The 17950-nt window shown below is 35.7% G+C and overlaps 1 protein-coding gene across 7 annotated transcripts in view; it reads right to left on the bottom strand.

The window, feature by feature from the left end:
* Positions 1-17950, bottom strand: part of LOC126979797 (spermine oxidase-like) — a 60752-nt gene that overhangs the window by 1746 nt on the left and 41056 nt on the right. For 6 of the 7 annotated variants that reach the window (XM_050829351.1, XM_050829359.1, XM_050829378.1 and 3 more), the window contains 5 exons: positions 14731-14901; positions 9765-9977; positions 3262-3469; positions 2028-2221; positions 28-399 (listed from right to left, as the gene is read on the bottom strand). In XM_050829351.1, the coding sequence (XP_050685308.1) occupies positions 28-399; positions 2028-2221; positions 3262-3469; positions 9765-9977; positions 14731-14894 (1151 nt within the window). In that variant the 5' untranslated portion in view covers positions 14895-14901. Of the gene's footprint in view, positions 1-27; positions 400-2027; positions 2222-3261; positions 3470-9764; positions 9978-14730; positions 14902-16823; positions 16939-17950 lie in introns of those variants that run through there. The other variant, XM_050829343.1, reaches the window with a different exon arrangement.

The following is a 17950-nucleotide window of genomic DNA, read 5'->3' as shown; positions in this document are numbered from 1 at the left end:
TAGGACTCGGTATTAAATGTTGTTTACCTTGTGATACATTTGATGGGGGTGACTTTGAACTGCTTCTTAAACATTTCAAGGAGCTTATGCAAACCAGCTTTCACTTCATCCACGCTGAGTTTCTCCATTTTCTCGGCAGCCGTTCCATAGATCCAAGCTAGCAGCAAGTTGGGATGGTACTCCACCGTGTTAAAGCCTGATATCTCTGTGATCCATTCATCAGCACCAGAAAACTTGCCCTTGTCTTCTTCGCGCCACAGGATGGTGAAACATCCGGGGAATTCAGGCCACCACGCTTTGGTGAACTCGATGTAGATTTTATCGAGAACGCACAGCTGAAGACTGTTTATTGTGTTGATCTTTTCCTCGGGAAGTCGTGGGTTGAATAGGTGGTGGTGTCTGTGGAATAAAAAGTATTTTGGCAGATTAAAAAGCCCATTTTTTTTCTAAATTTGCAGAAAGAAATTTGAATTGAAATACACAATTATTTTTGTAAATTTGCAGATGGAAAGATTGTTTAGAAAGCCCACACTTTGAAGAAATATTTAAGTTCATTGATAAATTGGGGTACGAGTCCATTGCCAATTCCTGTTTGGTTGTACATGATAGAAAGATTTACGAGCTGAGTCCGCAACATACCATCATTCATACAGGTCCGGCAGGTATTTTGAGCGATGGATTCACTTGAATGGGTAGGTCTCTGGCGGAAAGTGCGAGAAATATACCATTATATACTATAGTCATAGGTATATAAAATAATCAATTTGGAAGCAAAAATTAAGACAATATATATGTAAGATTCCTCTGAGGCATTCAGTAGCTGTTAGCTCATCTAACAAAAGACCTTTCGCACAAGACATGGGAACCTTTTAAACTCTCTACGGGTTGCAATTCTCTTGTGATTCCTAGATGCAAGATGGTGAAGTGATCATCACAATCAGGCTCTTGTGAGAACTACTCTTGACCGTTTTGTTATACAATTTTATAATCTGCTATAAGTATAATACCCAGGGTCTACAATCTTAGAACATAGATTTTAATTACCATTTTTACCTAATTTTATTCCCACTTACGAATAGAGATGGCGGTTACATACTATAAACCCTTATTGTTGTAACATGCTAGTTTTATTTAATGTAATGTATTCCAATTATAAAAATGAAATTTAATCGAAAGAAAATTATTTGCGGGTGCGGTGAGAGAAGACCACGACGGTAATCGAATTAAAATATTTTTGACGTGTGAAGATTAATAGGTTTGAATCAGTGAACGCATAAAGAACATGGAAGCGTTTCTGACACTTTGAATTAAAAAAACAGACAAAACAAGGATTTAACATACATTCATGTGTTATAAAGTTAAAAAAAAATGAATACTCAAAAATTATTAAATGGAACCATCGCCGGCCATATTCTCGTGTAGCACCTGATAAATCACAGAAGCGTTGCCGGCCTTTTAGAAAAGGAAACGTCTTTTTTTGAAGTATATATTAATCTAACTTATATGACGTATACTTTGTTCAAAAATTCATTTCTTTTATTATGACTGATCCCCTCATACATAACGCATACATCATCCACATATCTGACAAACATTGACAATACGTCAAGCACGCGAACCAATAACCCTTGGTTACCGTAATCATGTCATGCCGAGAACAAATCACGTAAATCAAACTGGGCGCATGACAAATTAACTGACCAGGCACATCCTAACATCGACCTAGGTTCAACATCAATAACACTTATAGTTTACTGTATTGTGACTTAACTTTTGGCGCTAATAATCAACGGTTGATAGCATGACGTATGAGTTTTATATGCGTTCACTGGTTTTGATAACTTGAGTAACTTAAAAAGATTAATCCAGGTTCCGGAGATACTGGCGGCTAGGCCTTCCCGAGTTACATTAATGGTATAAGTATCGATATACCTAGGTTTCTATAGCTATTTAAAGTATCCAGATTGACGATACAGATTGATCTATATTTCCTAAACACAAACCTTACTGTAAACGTGTGATATTACCTCTCTTTCAACACTCCCAAGGACACGGTCACAATCACACTCCTTGCCGTATACAAGCTTCCATCTGTACACTTCACCTGCACGAGTGGACTTCCCGCCTCCGTTCCTTGCGTCGACCTCCATTTTATTGTTTCTACCTCTTTCTTGAAATGGATTTGAATCGGGATCTCTTTCGATGGGTCGGGATATTTATTCTGGTCATAATACGTAAGCTATTATTATTAATAAACTATTGTACTTAGATCATTCATACGTCACATATAGATAGTGACAGCTGTGAAAACGTCGAAAAAAATTGAGATGACAGTTAACCTCTATTTTGTGCAATGTACGCACACTTACACAAAGTGACATACAAATTGCGAGTGTGAGACGTAGCTTGTCACGCACACTAAAGTAATAAACCTGGCCTATTTTCATCGGTTGTCTAGCAGTAAGAGGCTCTTTCTAGTAGGTACGTATACATTATTTAAGTTATTTTCTTTAGTATTGTAACGAGACATTTATATGTATGTATTTATTAAAAAGAATTTGAAGTAGGTACGGTTCAAAACGTCTCAAAAGTAACGTTCGTCAAATTCAGAGTTTCAACTTTTAACTGATTGGTAATGGCTTGCTGAAATTGCTCTTCAATAGAGAATTATACTTTACAATCTATATCACAGAGTCCCTACGCTAAAATACTCTTTTTACATATTACAATAAAACATCACAAATAAAGTCTTTCTATTTTCTAATCTTAAAATATATTGGTTGGTGTATAGAAATCGAAATCGTTTTAAGATTGCTATGGGTTGACGGATGGTACCTAAGATCTTGGCGTTTCTGAACGCAGCCACAATCAGTTGAGTAATTTGAAAGGTACAAATTGTTGACAAAATATATTTTTTTAAATTTTAATACACGAGCTATTGTTTATTAATGTGTACTCTTTATTTAACTCACCTTCCAGAAAAAATTGGCAAACCTAGGTTGTAAAAAGTAATCAAAGAAGAAATAATAATAAGAAATCAAAAAGTACCCCACTGGACTAAGGTCTAAAAAAAACCACGTAGCAAATTATGTTTTATTTATACATCGATGGAACAAATGTTGAACTAATTATTAATCATACTTGGCCAGCGACGGGGGCGCCGCTGTTTTATTATTTAGCTGAAGGATGGGGAAGCAGATCAAAAGTTGGCTTAATGTTAATTAAATATTAAATAAATAAGTGGGTATATCACTTGCTTACCAATAAGATATCGAATATTGTTTTATACCCCTTTCCTTTCCAGTTAAGCATGAACTCTCCTTCACAACCCCAGTTCTCTACCAGACCCCGCAGTGACTTGGCAGTGCAGGGTTCTCTCTGACCCCCTAAGTGGTTGTTCTTCTCAAACCATTCAACGAAACTTTGGGTCAATTTTGAGTCTCTCTTCAAAGCAGGATTTCTTTTTGCTCTGGAATTGTGGACTGTGTTATTGTAGTGACGCTATGAGAAATGAAAATCGAGAGAACAAACTCTACATTGTCTGTGTGGCGGAATTGAAAAATAAATGTTTCTTTTACTGTTATGTCACATATTAAAAAAAAACTGTACGATGGTACGGAATCATTAACTTACTTCTCTTGAATAAACTAATCGAAACCTATTTGTAAGCAGTAAATTGTGGCAAACGTTTGGGTGCCACAATTAATAATATTTTACTGTACAAATGAACAACGTTCGTTACAAAAAAAATCATTCCCTCAAAATACCGCTTCAACAACTATTAATGAAACGGGAATGGCGATACTCTTATCCGTAAAAGATTATTTATATATTACGCTTTTTTGACACCACATTAACAAAATATAACTTAATTACTAACATACATAATTACATGATATGGTGCAAATGGCGGCCTTATCACTATATAGTGATCTCTTCCAGGCAACCATTTGTAATACAATAAAAGAGAAAGGCAGTACATTAAAAGGGTAAGAAGTGTCAAAAATATAGACACACATAATATATACTATACTAAAATATAGATAAATTTATAAGAAAGTAAAATATGTAAAAAGTAGGAACAATAATTAACATTTCAGAATTGTTGAATTATGTTGGTGGATACATACAGATAGATTCTATCAAATAGAGGACAGATAATGTTTTTTAGTTGATTTTTAAAGGATGCTAATGATTGTGCTTGACGGATAGTAAGCGGCAGTTGATTCCAAAGAGTGATGGCATTAATGGTGAAAGAAGAGTGATAGCTATCAGATTTATGGAAAGGAACATTTAGTATTTGTTTCGCAGCAGAGCGCAACGAAAGCTCATGCTGAGACCCTAGTAGCTCAAATCTGTCTTTAAGGTAAAGAGGAGTGTTTTGGTGAAAAATTATGGGGTAAAGAAGGTGTAGAATGTGGGAATTGCGACGTAGACGTATAGGAAGCCAGTTGAGTTTTTTTCGGTAGGAGGAGACATGATCGTATTTACGTAGGTTAAAAATGAAGCGAATACATAAATTTTGTAGGCGTTCGAGTTTATCCAGCTGAGCCTCGGTAAGGTCGGGATAGCAAATGTCTGCATAATCAAGAATGGAGAGCAGGCAAGTCTGCGCAAGACATATTTTACTAGGTACTAACGTAACCGGCGCAGGGATCCATGTGCGGAGAAAACTTTTTTACTTAATTCATTCAGTTGCGTCTGCCAAGAAAAATTTGAATCTATATGTAAGCCTAGATTTTTGACATTACTACTAAAAGGGATTAAAACATCATTGACACGAGGTCTAGGCAGTAAATCCCAGTCAATTTTAGAGATCAGATGTTGCCTGCCTATGATAATTGCCTGCGTTTTTCCTGGATTTATCATTACACCATAATTTTTACACCACTCGCATATGGTAGCGAGATCCTTATTAAGACTATGAACTGTAGATTGTAAATCAGATAACGTGGAGTGCCTATAAATTTGAACATCATCAGCATATAAGTGGAAAGAAGAATTTAGATTGCTAGTGATGGAGTTTATAAATATTGAAAAAAGCAAGGGAGAAAGGACACCTCCCTGTGGAACACCGGCAGAAACATGAACCCAGGATGATTGTATATCCGCAACTTTAATACGCTGTCGTCGCCCTATCAAATAGCTATGGAACCAACTCTCGGCATCTGCTGATAAATTTAAAGAAGATAATGATTTCACTAAGATGTCGAAATCGACAGAACCAAATGCGTTACTAAAATCAAGTAAGGTTAAGATAGTAAGCTGTTGGTTATCCATAGCGAGACGAATATCGTCCGTAACTTTGACCAAAGCGGTCTCGGTGCTGTGTCCAGGACGAAAACCTGACTGCACGGAGCTTAGAAGACAGTATTTATTAAGGAAATAACTAAGTTGTTTATAAACTAACCGTTCCAGTATTTTAAAAAGGAAAGGAAGTATAGATATTGGGCGATAGTCGCGAAAAGTCAGAGGGTTTGAAATTTTTGGTAAAGGAATTAAGTGAGCTTCTTTCCATGTTTCTGGGAAAGTATTAGATTTAATCGAAAAATTAAGGATGTGGGTTATTATAGGAAGAAGAATGTCAATAATTGGAATAATCATGTTTCGGCCTACACAGTCGCTTCCTATGGCTCTTGAGGAAATAGATAGTAGGTTATTCCTGACATTACTTTCAGTAAAAGGTACGAAAGAGAAAGGTTCAGGAGCTTGTTTCATGTAATTAGATAGAGTATTTAGTGTAGTTTGCTTTGTATTGTGATCAAGAACAGGAGACCTTGAAAAGTGCCTATTAAGAGAATCGACGTTAAGTGAAGCAGGAAGAACTGTTTGTTGCTGTTTCCCAACACCAAGTGATCTTAAAAATTTCCAAACTTTAGCAGGATCGGGATTATCGACTGATTTAAATATGTGACGTTGTTGAGCATCCCTACATATTCTGTTGCATCGGTTTCGGATACTTTTATATTTAACTCGATCGGAACTAGAATTGCTAATTTTGTACTTTGTTTATGCCCGAGTTTTTGCATTTATTAATGTTCTAATTTCATCTGTGAGCCAAGGAGCGGGGAGATGTTTCTTTTTAACAGGTCTAAGAGGCGCATGCATGTCATAAAGCTGTAAAATTAGAGAGTTGAAAATACTGATTTTGGTATCAATTGAGTCAGTATTATATACTACAGTCCAATCGATATTGCTAGCATCATAGTTGAGACGATCCATGTTAAGATTGTTGAAGTTACGTAGCCAGACTGTTTGAGGTTTTAATTTAGGTAAACGAACTTTATATGACAAGAATACCAGATCGTGATATGAAAAAGGCACTGAGGTGAACTGACCATGCTTATGTACAAGGTTATTTTTTGATACAATTATTAGATCAAGTAACGATGATTCACAATTACGTAGGTTATGAGTAGGCATTAAAGGAAGTAACTGCAAGTTGAAGGAGTCAATTATTGATTGGAGCTTTCTGCTGCGATGATTAACTTTGCACATGCAGGTATTGAAATCTCCCATTATGATCACATGCTCGTATAGTGGAGTAAGACAGTCAAGAATGGATTCAAATGAACTAAAATAATCAACGCCTAACGAAGGACTGTAAAACACACCCAATAGTACTTTGGAGTGTGATATGCTGACTTCAAGTACAAGATGTTCCGCAGAGTCACCGGGGGGTGGCTGAGGAGATACACTTATTATAGAATATGAGAATCGTTCACGAATATATATTGCAACACCGCCGCCGACTCGGCCGGTTCGGTCATTGCGGACAAGCTGAAAACCCGGTAAGGAGTAGGAAGTGGAAGGAAGACAAGGTTTGAGCCAGCTCTCAGACACTAGAATTGCATGAATATTATTACAATCAAATGAAGCAAGCATATCAGTGTAGCTAGAAGGCACACTCTGAGCATTTATATGTAAAACATTGAAATTATTAACACAATCTATAAAAGCTTTCTCAAGTTCACTACGAAGAGAGAAGGTAGGTGAGATGCTGTAGTAGCTTTCATCAGCGGAGCTTTGGCTGCTTGAGGAATTCAAGGACAAAAAATCAACTTCACTGCTATCACTAGTATCTGCCATTACCAGCTACAATTTATCAAGATTAAAAAGTACAGAACAAATAAATAATAATTAATAAGTAGGTATGTTACAATAATACTTAGATCAATTATAACTAAACTAACTAACTAAACAATAATACTTAGATTAATTATAACTAATGTTATGTATCTAAATCCAACGAAAAATATATGTATATATTATATTGCGTTTTCAAGTTATATAAATGTGTTTGAAATTAATATAATATTAGTGGTTTTATTCAAAAAACTGTATCCTGTTAACGCCAGTCTCACATGAATTAATTGAACAGAAATTATTAGCGCAAATTATTACAACTAATCAAATTAACAATAACATTATAAAATTTATAGATTATGTTGCTATATAATGATATGCAATGTTACACCAAGAGTATTTTGAATATCAAATTGATATTATTTTACAATGAAATGTATAGTAAAATGATGATACAGTTACAGAAGCGACTTACAAACATTGTCAATTTATGTATTACTAATACGTTTTATTATGTTTTATTATTACAATGTTACACCAAGAGTATTAGAATATCAAATTTATATTATTTTACAATGAAATGTATAGTAAATATAAATGAAGATACTTACAGAACAGACTTACAAACATTGTCAATTTATGCATATGTTTTATGAATAAAAAAAAAAGAGAAGTTATTAAATTGGATTAACTGATATATTATATTATGAACCAAACAATTAGAAACTATAAATAAAGTTTAAATGCAGTTTATTGTTCACCAAAAAGTAGTATAAAGTAAGTATATAGTTTAACTCTAAACTTAATATTTGATTTTAAGTTTATTAAATATATAGTTAATTAAATTTCTTGTAGGTAAATAGTGACACAAAAATGTAAACAATATTACCTAATATTATATTATGTTGACTAGGCACATATAATCAAGTAATGCTTACATATTGTACAACATTTATCATATATGATAGTAGTATGGTACTACTTTAAAGTACAAACTTATTTCAAGATTCACAGTTTCAGTTTCAGTTCTATCAAATAAGTGAAGTCTAAGTTAGAAATTAGATATCAATTTAACATTGAATAAATTGAGATTAGTATTATAAACAAGAGTCCAGTGTTTAATAATAACAAATAATTTGTTACAAAATGTTACTAGTCTTATAAAGTAGACATACAAGTTGAGGAGTAGGGAGACATTAAACAAAATAGAATTAGATGGAGATTAATACTTAGATTTAATAAATTCCTAGCCATACATACTGCAAATCATTATAGAAACACTAGATCAAGGAGTTTAATTCAAGTAATTTAAATGAAAAAGAACTTAGGATTTGATTTGTGTAATTATTACTTAAGTTTAGTTTATGCTTATTTACTTATTCCTGTTAGTTCTCTTTGGCCTGGTGTTACCTGCAGCCTCCTGCCTCTGATCAGCACCACACTCTCCAGCTCTCAATTGTTCGTGCGTTGTGTCGGTGGTAATAGCATTTAATTCAGCGACAGAATTCACACTGTGTTTCGATCCCTTTGAATCAAGTATGAAAATAGACCCATTACTTGTCCAGGTTTTGTTCACCCCAAATTTTCGACGGGCAGTCATAAAAGTCTCATGTCTAGATTTGGTAAGAAACTCAGACAGAGTAATTCCAGACCCTTTTAGGGCAGTTTTACTAAACCATATTGATTTTTTTAAATCCACGTCTTCAAATTTTACAAGTATGGGCCGAGGCTTATCACTTTTATTTTTACCAACACGGTGTGACCTACTAATGGAAGTCACATCCAGCTTGGGAGTTTTAAGATGTTGGGTTGGGTTCTTAACGACAGCTGCCGATGTTTCCTCTTTACTATGCTCTGGTATTCCGTGCACCAGTAGCATTTTACGTCTGGACCTCATCTCCGCTTGGTCAGATATTTTCTGAAGTAATTCTACTTGCCTGTGAAGCGTCGACAGTGACGCAATTACAAATGACCGAAAAGCGTAAAAGTCCCCGGCTACGTCGTTGACGTTTGAATTATCATTTGAAGCAGCTGCTGTGTTTTTAATGTTTTGGAGGTTATTCTCGAACTGCTCGAATCTTGTGGCGAAAGCTGTGGTCATATCGACCAACGATTTTTGAAGTGAATCAATAGACATTGATACAACTACTGCACCAGCACAAACAAATTTGAGAAACACGAAAGGAATATAACTGGTCAGTTAACAGGATGTATAGCAATTATTGAAGCATTATCAGATTCCTCAACAACACTTAAAAAAAATCTAGTTTATTTAATGAGGGTAGAAAAAAAAATATTTTAAATACGTATGAACTTCTTTGCACTTTCTCTCTTTATTTTCTTTCACTATGATAATACTTGTACAAGTTAATCAATATTATAATTTTATTTAACAAACGTTATTATTGTAAATAATGAACTTTTAAAATTAAATAGACGTAAAAACTTCGGCGGCACACGCGCGCTTGTTGAGAGATTCTGACGTGTCTTTTAGTATATATATATATATATATATATATAGATTAGTGTGTGACTAACAATGATTATTGTTTTTGTTATAAAAAAATTTTTGGACAGAGAATAAAATTTTGCCACAGACCCAATTTGGTAAAATATTGCAGCCTTAAATATTTGTTCTGTAGTAAATTGTAGGGATAAATAAATGTATTCCAACTTACGCAGTTCTTACACAATCCGCAATAGATGTCGCACCATCCTTTTTAGCTGCCGCTACCTCATCATCTAATGCCTTCAGGATATTTTCACAATTATCAGCAGACAGAAGCTCTCCGTTGGACTGGACATACCACTTGTGGTCTGGCTTCGGTCTTCCCAGTAGACCCAGAGGATTTGCCATCTCGAACACTATGTTCTCCTTCTCGCCATGGCACCTTTAAATTAATAATAAGTTTGATTTCTATCAATATACTAGCAGAGCTGGCTTTGATAAAAATTTAGACTGTGGCATAAAAATTATCATCATCATCATATCAGCCTAAGGACGTCCACCGCTGGTCAAAAGATCTGCACGACGATCGGACCTGCGCTTCATTTTTTTCATTTTCATTCTTCGAATCGGATGATAGTGAGTATAATTTCTGCGTGTTAAGAAATACACAGGCCATACCATCTTAGTGACGTCAGGTGCTAACTGACACTTCAGTAACGTTGACGTCGGTGCTAACGCGTTTATTCCGGCACTCTTCTTCTAAAGGCATTGTCCCTGACTCATGGAAGTCAGCCCTTGTCCATCCGATCCAAAAAAAAGGAGATAGAACTACAGGCCTATTGCTATTACCTCCCTGCTCTCCAAAATCATGGAGAGCATAATTAGCCGTCAGCTCTTGGTATCCCTAGAGGGTCACCAGTTGATCAACGACCGACAATACGGGTTTCGCCATGGTAGGTCGGCAGGTGATCTTCTGGTATACCTAACACATAGATGGGCTGCGGCTATTGAAAGTAAGGGGGAAGGCCTGGCAGTTAGCCTGGATATAGCGAAGGCCTTTGATCGTGTATGGCACAAGGCGCTCCTCTCAAAACTTCCATCATTTGGGCTTCCCGAGAGCTTGTGCAAGTGGACCTCCAGCTTCCTTACTGGGCGCAGCATACAGGTCGTTGTCAACGGATATTGCTCGAACCCGAAGCCCGTGAATGCTGGAGTGCCCCAAGGCTGTGTGCTATCTTCCACGCTGTTTCTTCTGCATATCAATGATAACATATCATCCAACCTCCAATCAGGAAACCTCCAACATTCATTGCTATGCAGATGACAGCACTGGTGATGCCGTATACATGGGCCATGCAGGTCTCTCTCGGGATCGTCGACCAGTGCCGGGAGAAACTTGTGTCTTCTATCGAGTCCTCTCTTAAGAAGTTCGCGGAATGGGGTAAATTGAACCTTGTCCAATTTAACCCCCAGAAGACTCAAGTTTGCGCGTTTACCACTAAAAAAACCCCATTTGTCGCATCACCGCTCTTCGACAACACTTCCCTTAAAGCCTCGCCTAGTATCGGAATACTGGGTCTCGAAATCTCGAGCGATTGCCAATTTCGTGGTCATCTGGAGGGCAAAGCCAAATTGGCTACAAAGAAACTGGGCGTCATTAATAGAGCACGGCAATACTTCAAACCGGCCCACATACTGGCGCTCTACGGAGTAATGGAGTATTGCTGTCACCTTTGGTCTGGCGCACCCCAGTATCAGCTCGATCCATTTGACCGCGTGCAACGCAGAGTAGCTCGAATTGTGGGGGACCCAGTGCTCTGTGAACGGCTGGATCACTTGGCGTTGCGTAGAGAAGTCGCTTCATTGTGTGTCTTCTACCGTTTAACTTGGTTCTTGCCGCCGAATTCCACCTTCGCACGACACGCCACAAGTTAGGATATCATCCTCACCATCTGGATGTGTGGCGGTCCCCCACAGTGCGGTTTTCAAGGAGCTTTCTTCCACGTACTACAAAGCTATGGAATGAGCTTCCTTGTGCGGTGTTTCCGGGACGATACGACATGGGTACCTTCAAAAAAAGCGCGTACACCTTCCTTAAAGGCCGGCAACGCTCCTGTGATTCCTCTGGTGTTGCGGGAGACTGTGGGCGGCGGTGATCACTTAACAACAGGTGACCCGTACGCTCGTTTGTCCTCCTATTCCATAAAAAAAAGTAAACCGAATGGCGCCTGCTGTTACCTATATGTATACATACTAACTCACCCGGCAAACGTTGTTTTGCCACATAAATATTTTTTATTATTCGGCTGTTTTTTCTTAGACTTTTTTTTATTGAATTATAAATAAATTAATGTTATTAATTCATTATACTTACTTTTTAAATCCGACAACCACGAATTTTTCGGGTTAATATACCTAATATACAAATGATTTAAGTTTTCTTTAGTGTTAATTCCGCCAATATTTGTTTTTAAAACAATTCGGCACATGTTTCGCCTCTACACGAGGCATCCTCAGGACTTGAGGATGCCTCGTGGCAACAAATATTAGCGGAATTAACACTAAAGAAAACTTAAATCATTTGTATAATTATGGATTTCCGCAAAGTAACGCCTAATTCAATAAATTTTCTTATACCTAATATAACCAATTACATATTATAGACTCACAAAAATATGTTTTTCTGTTGCTAACAGAATTTTAAAAGCGGTTGATCCAGAGATTATCCTCTAGAAAATTATTGTAATAATGATGATTTTCGTCAATATTTTTATATTATTCTGCTATTCGGCACGGAGACAAATGAACATATTAAAAATCATGAGAATCCGTCCATACGTTGTCTAGTTATAAGTATTTTAAAAGCGCGTGAGCAAGCTACGCCGAGCAGGCCGTGGGAAAAACATAGCGTGCCCAAAATATGTATGCCTGATACCTTTAAGGTTTGACCCGGTGATTTGTTCATAGTAGTAGTAGTAGTTCAATCGTTCGCCACCGGACCACAACATAATATCGCGCACTCGGTTGTTCATCGGCATCATCAAACTATTCAAATATTTGTCGAAATGATGTAGTGTAAAGGACAAAGTTTATCAATTTTAAATACCAGATTCGATAAAAGAATCCTTTTTTTTATATAAGGATTCTTACTACCAAATTTGCGTAAGAAATAAATTATTAATTTTTATTGTATTTATAGTTGTATTTATTGTATTAACTGGTGTGGCGATAATGGTGATATGCTTACGCAGAAAAGATATATGCTGTCGCGGGCTTTTTTGTAGGACTATATAAGATATTTCCATTATATATTATACGTATATTTGTAACTCCTACGGTTTTCGCAGCGTACGTATGAATAGCTCGCAGACAGCATATTATTTTACGACGGTTGACGGTTAAAAAAATCGCGACACGAGAATTTCATATATTAGATAAGGCGATACCATATACCAACGACAAAACGATGTTGTAATTTATGTAATGTATAAACATCGTGTAAACTGTTCCCGATGAAGCTTGAATTACCATGTTGAACAGGCACAGAAATTAAATTATTTTGAGGAGTTGTGAAGTTTAATTAAAAGTGGATTTTATAGATACGATAATCGCAAGCGAAGATAGATATTATAGCTGACTCCAAGTCAATCGCCGCAACAATGCCCTAAAGCTTAGCCATAGAAAAGTGATGGTAACTGTTTGGTAGTCATAGTGTACTTCACTACTGTTTTCTCAGATCTGGTGAAGTAATGATGTCTATTGCAAGTTCTGATTTTTGCACAAAGATGGCCAAACTCCCTTATTTATTATAACTTCCCTTATAAACCAATTATTACTCGTCCATGATAACGCAAGAAATCGCACGGTTTCAGAAACTGTTTTAACTTTACAGGACCTGCATTTAGAAACCCTCCGAAATGGAAAAATCTATACTGGTTTTTTTCGAAGGGAACGGTTTGTGTATTTTCAGAATTTCACAATCGAAAATCATTGAAATGCTTCAAGTGGACCAGTAAAAGTCGCAATTCGAATGCAATTTTAGAAATTAGAATTTAATGAATTAAAAGTTAGGAAGGTTGAGGTTGTGTTATTGAGTGCTTGGGCTTGAAAATGAATGAGGAGGAGTTTATTGTTGATTTTTTCGTAAATTAAGTTAGAGTGATCAGATGGAGCGCGGGTAGAACGGTCCCGACGTACGCTTGCTGTATCAATAGATCCCTTTGAATTGAGCGATGCTGAATTCATAAAAAAAAATAAGATAAGATAAGATCATTTATTTATATATGTTTCAAATCACAATAAAAGTTCTCCATTCCTTGCCCGCATGCTGTGGCGTACAAATAGTAATTAATAACAAGTCAAAAAAATATATTTATACACACTGACAGTTAATTGATATACATATCAATAATTGAATATTTTGAAATAACATATAACAAGTGATTTTGGTAAAAAGAAATTAAATTAAGTAAAATGATATTTAAAAAAATGTTAATTGGGTGTTGTATCTGAAAAGAAGTCTTTTATGGAATTTGTACGATTTTGTCACTAGCACATTAAATAGTTTCTTTTTAAAACACGTCAACTTAAGTTCTGTGATAGTTGTAGGTATCTTGTTAAATATTCTCGGCGCCATTTCAAGAACACTATTGTACATCGAAGCTGTGTTGCTGCCATATAAACGTAATCTATTCTTGCTTCTTAAATTAATAATGTGGATTTCAGATGTTCTGACAAATGTATCAGGGTTAGTTTTTACAAATAATGCTATTTCATAGATATATAGTGAGGTCAAAGTAAGAATTTTAAGTTGGTTAAAGAATGGTTTACAACTATCCCTTATTTTAAGACTACACACTGGCGTAATGCAGCTCTTTTGGGCTTTAAGAATTATATCTTTTTCGCATGAGTTTCCCCAGAAAATTATGCCGTAACGTAAGTTGGATAAATCCATGATACGCTGTCTGAACAGTTTGCCTATTAGCGACTTTTGAAAGCTCATGAAGTGCGTACGAGAAGAATAGAATAATATCTTACTCTACAATAAATTCGTTCATTAGAGCCAGTGATAGAGCAGCGATCTAAGATGATATTTTAAAAACAAAGGTACATTAAACATGCCCATTGTGTTATAAAGTGTGACTTTGTTTTACCCAGCATCAAAATTGCAGCAACAAATTGATGAGTATCGTTACCAAGCAGCGCCCACGTCAAGATAGCAGTCGCCATATGGGATGCTCTTGATCCTGCCACCGATCCTGTCGTCAGCTTCGAGGCCCAGGACCTTCAACCCAGCATCATGCAGCTTCCTTAGAGCTGCCACTCCTGAAGCTCCACAGCCGATCACTAGCACGTCCATCACTGATCTGAAAATGATTACAGTGAGGTTATAAAAAAAAATTAAATTACATGTTTTACTCGTTTTTCGATATTTCTCGATGAACTAGTAAGTAGGACCGATATCTCAAGTCATTTTTCTAATATGCAATCTTTCAACTATAGATTATGGAGGGTAGAGGCAAGGACATCTCATATGGGAGAAAAGTTGAAAGTGTCCAGCTTATGCTGTAAATAACCGTTCAAAAAGCTTCCACAATGGCGCTAGTGTAGGCACAAGATTATGGTATGAAGTATGGTAAATGTAGCAATTGTAAAGGAATTGAAGTATGCCGAGTTAAGCAATCTTATATTTTTGTCGACTAATGTAGTAAATTATTGAAAATTTCAACAACTTACGCTGTACAAAATAATGTAGTAAATCTAACCTTAAAGAATTATTATAGAAAACGTCCACCTAGGGTGACTAGTATTATTTTAAATTTGCCGCTTCTTTTAAAACTTGTCCTGATTATATACAGTAGATACAGCCACAACTGGAGACTTGAACTTCGTATTGAGGCTTATACGAACATTTATGGATGTTTATTGTTTACCCACAGAATAAAGATTGTTAAGCTCATCGATTTAGGACCCCAGAGACGCCATAATCAATACCGCATCGTTCCTTATCTTTGGTATAAATTAAAGTCGTATATTTAATGCCAGAAGAAATCACTTAAAAATACTTTTTTCCGCCAGTAGGAGGCTTCTTTACAGGATGCTGGCTGTGTGGGAAACAGCGGCGCTTTTTTCTGTCGTGCAGCAAAAATGTGCAAATATTAGGTAGGTACTGTTACTGAACCAAAGAGAGTTAACATGTTATGTCTCAAAGTGACGAACGGAATTGCAATGCCGCTCCGAAGTTTGGATTCAAACTAGAATACAGAGTGGCACTACATTGTATCACTCACCATCAGGTGAAAGTGTTGGTCGTCTCGTCAATTTTTCTCATTCGTACTTTACTCGGTAAGAGGAGAATGTTGAGGTTCCTACGGGAGTGCAGTTTGTAGGCACGACGTAAAGCTACGGTCTCAATACACTCAAGTATTCTCTCATTCACATTTTCTCCTGAGTAAATCGCTCTTTACTTTACACTCACGAAGTAAATAAAATGCGAATTATTTATAATTTTAGCAAAATAAACTTCACAAATATCATTTCGCAAGAATTGAACGCAGATCTAATAACGATTCTTTGACACTCATTTTGTGTTTTATTACTGTCGTTTTCTGTTAAAATATTCAATAGACGCAATAAAAAACAACTGAAGAACCCATTACAAATGGATTTCCGTACAATTTTTGTTCGCGCTAAACCACGTCAGCAATAGGTTTCTACAACAAAATCCGAACCAATGGTCAGATTTCCTCGTAAATGATATTCTTACTGACAAAGTCGCGGGCACGCGTTATTTTTTTAATATTAGCGGTGCAGTGTCAATGTAAGTTAACATCATATCGTATAATATTATGTTTACAGAAATATTGATCGGCCCTATAAGAAGCGATATCTGCAAATAATTAATACGATCGACCTCTGCAAGTTTCATGTTATTGAGGTGACAATTGGGTGGAAACTGCATCGAAAAGTTGATGCAAACCTATTTCTAATATAGTTAAGCTGGCAGAAACGATGATCGACTATCCCGTGATTTGTTTTTTTTTGTTTGGCTATGAATTAATCAATTCAAATCAATTAATGAATTAATGTCGTAACGATACCACACAATAAAGAGTAGTTATGTATAACTGGCTAGCTTACAATATCTGTGTGTATCCATATTTTTTTTAAATATGTGTCCCTGCTATCTGCATCCTGGTTAGAATACGTAATATCTCCTGTTGATTAACAATGTAGGTACTTTCATGTTATATCGTGCAAATTCTCTTTAAAAGCTCAAAATACTTACGCACTCATATTAATTATTTATTCAGACACTATATTATCACCAACGCGGCACATTGTGGAACTGAGCACACTGCCAGTTGCCACTATTAAAAATATTTAAACAACTTATCGGTGACCTTTGATGTTACGTAATCGATTTAAATTCTATTTTATCAGGAATGTTCAAACGTTGATCACAAAGACACAAACTCGGACGGCTGAGAACACAGATAATTTAAATGTGTTAATTTTAACAGAAATAAATAATAATAAATAATTTATCTACATTAAGAAAACAACAATAATACAGTTTGTTAATGTATACAATTTAAATAAACACAATATAACTTACTATTATTCAAAGTTAACTTTCATTATTATAGATAACTAAGAGACTGTCATTACTCCCTATCCTTTCGTATTAGTAATAATTTTTAACAATAAAACAACCTACTTCAAAAATACTATTCCAAAACAATAGATATAATGTGTACCGACTCCAAAAATTACAATAATCGTAACTAGAATTAGATTAATTAATTAGATTGTATTAAAGTACGCAATTATTTTTATACTTTTTAGTGCACATTATATCTATTGTTTTGGAATAGTATTTAGTGAATTTGAAGTACACTTACTAACAATTTGTCTAAATATGTGTAGATATACTAAATTTTTCAATACAGCAATGAACGTAAGTGCTTTGCAATTTGATTACAGACAGTTAGAAATTCTGCCCAGATCACACCCTTACTGTAAGTCGTTAAGGAGTCCCATTGACCATCATATTCAACTACGACAATTACTTGACCAAAACTATGTTATGGTAGATGGCTTAAATATCCGGATAGCATAAAAAAGATTCGGCCGAGTATCGTTAATTTGCTCCTAAGAATTGAAGAGTTCCATTACTTTGTCATGGATGCCGTAATCAGAACCTAACCAATCTGTGACCAAACTATCTTTGAAGTATATCCTTTCCAATAAAAAAAGAATCATCGAAATCGGTTGGCGCGATATTGAGCTATTCGCAAATTTAACTTTTAACAGCTTTTATGGTTTTCTCATGGATGCCATTGTCAGATCTGAGGACAATACTGGATACAATGGGACCACACGGGAAGCACCAGCTTTCAAATACAAAAGAAT

Source organism: Leptidea sinapis, chromosome 1, assembly GCF_905404315.1.
Source record: "Leptidea sinapis chromosome 1, ilLepSina1.1, whole genome shotgun sequence".
In the NCBI taxonomy this organism is placed as follows: Eukaryota; Metazoa; Arthropoda; class Insecta; order Lepidoptera; family Pieridae; genus Leptidea; species Leptidea sinapis.
Note: the sequence above shows the minus strand (reverse complement) of the source record. Positions and strands in the feature narration are given on the sequence as shown.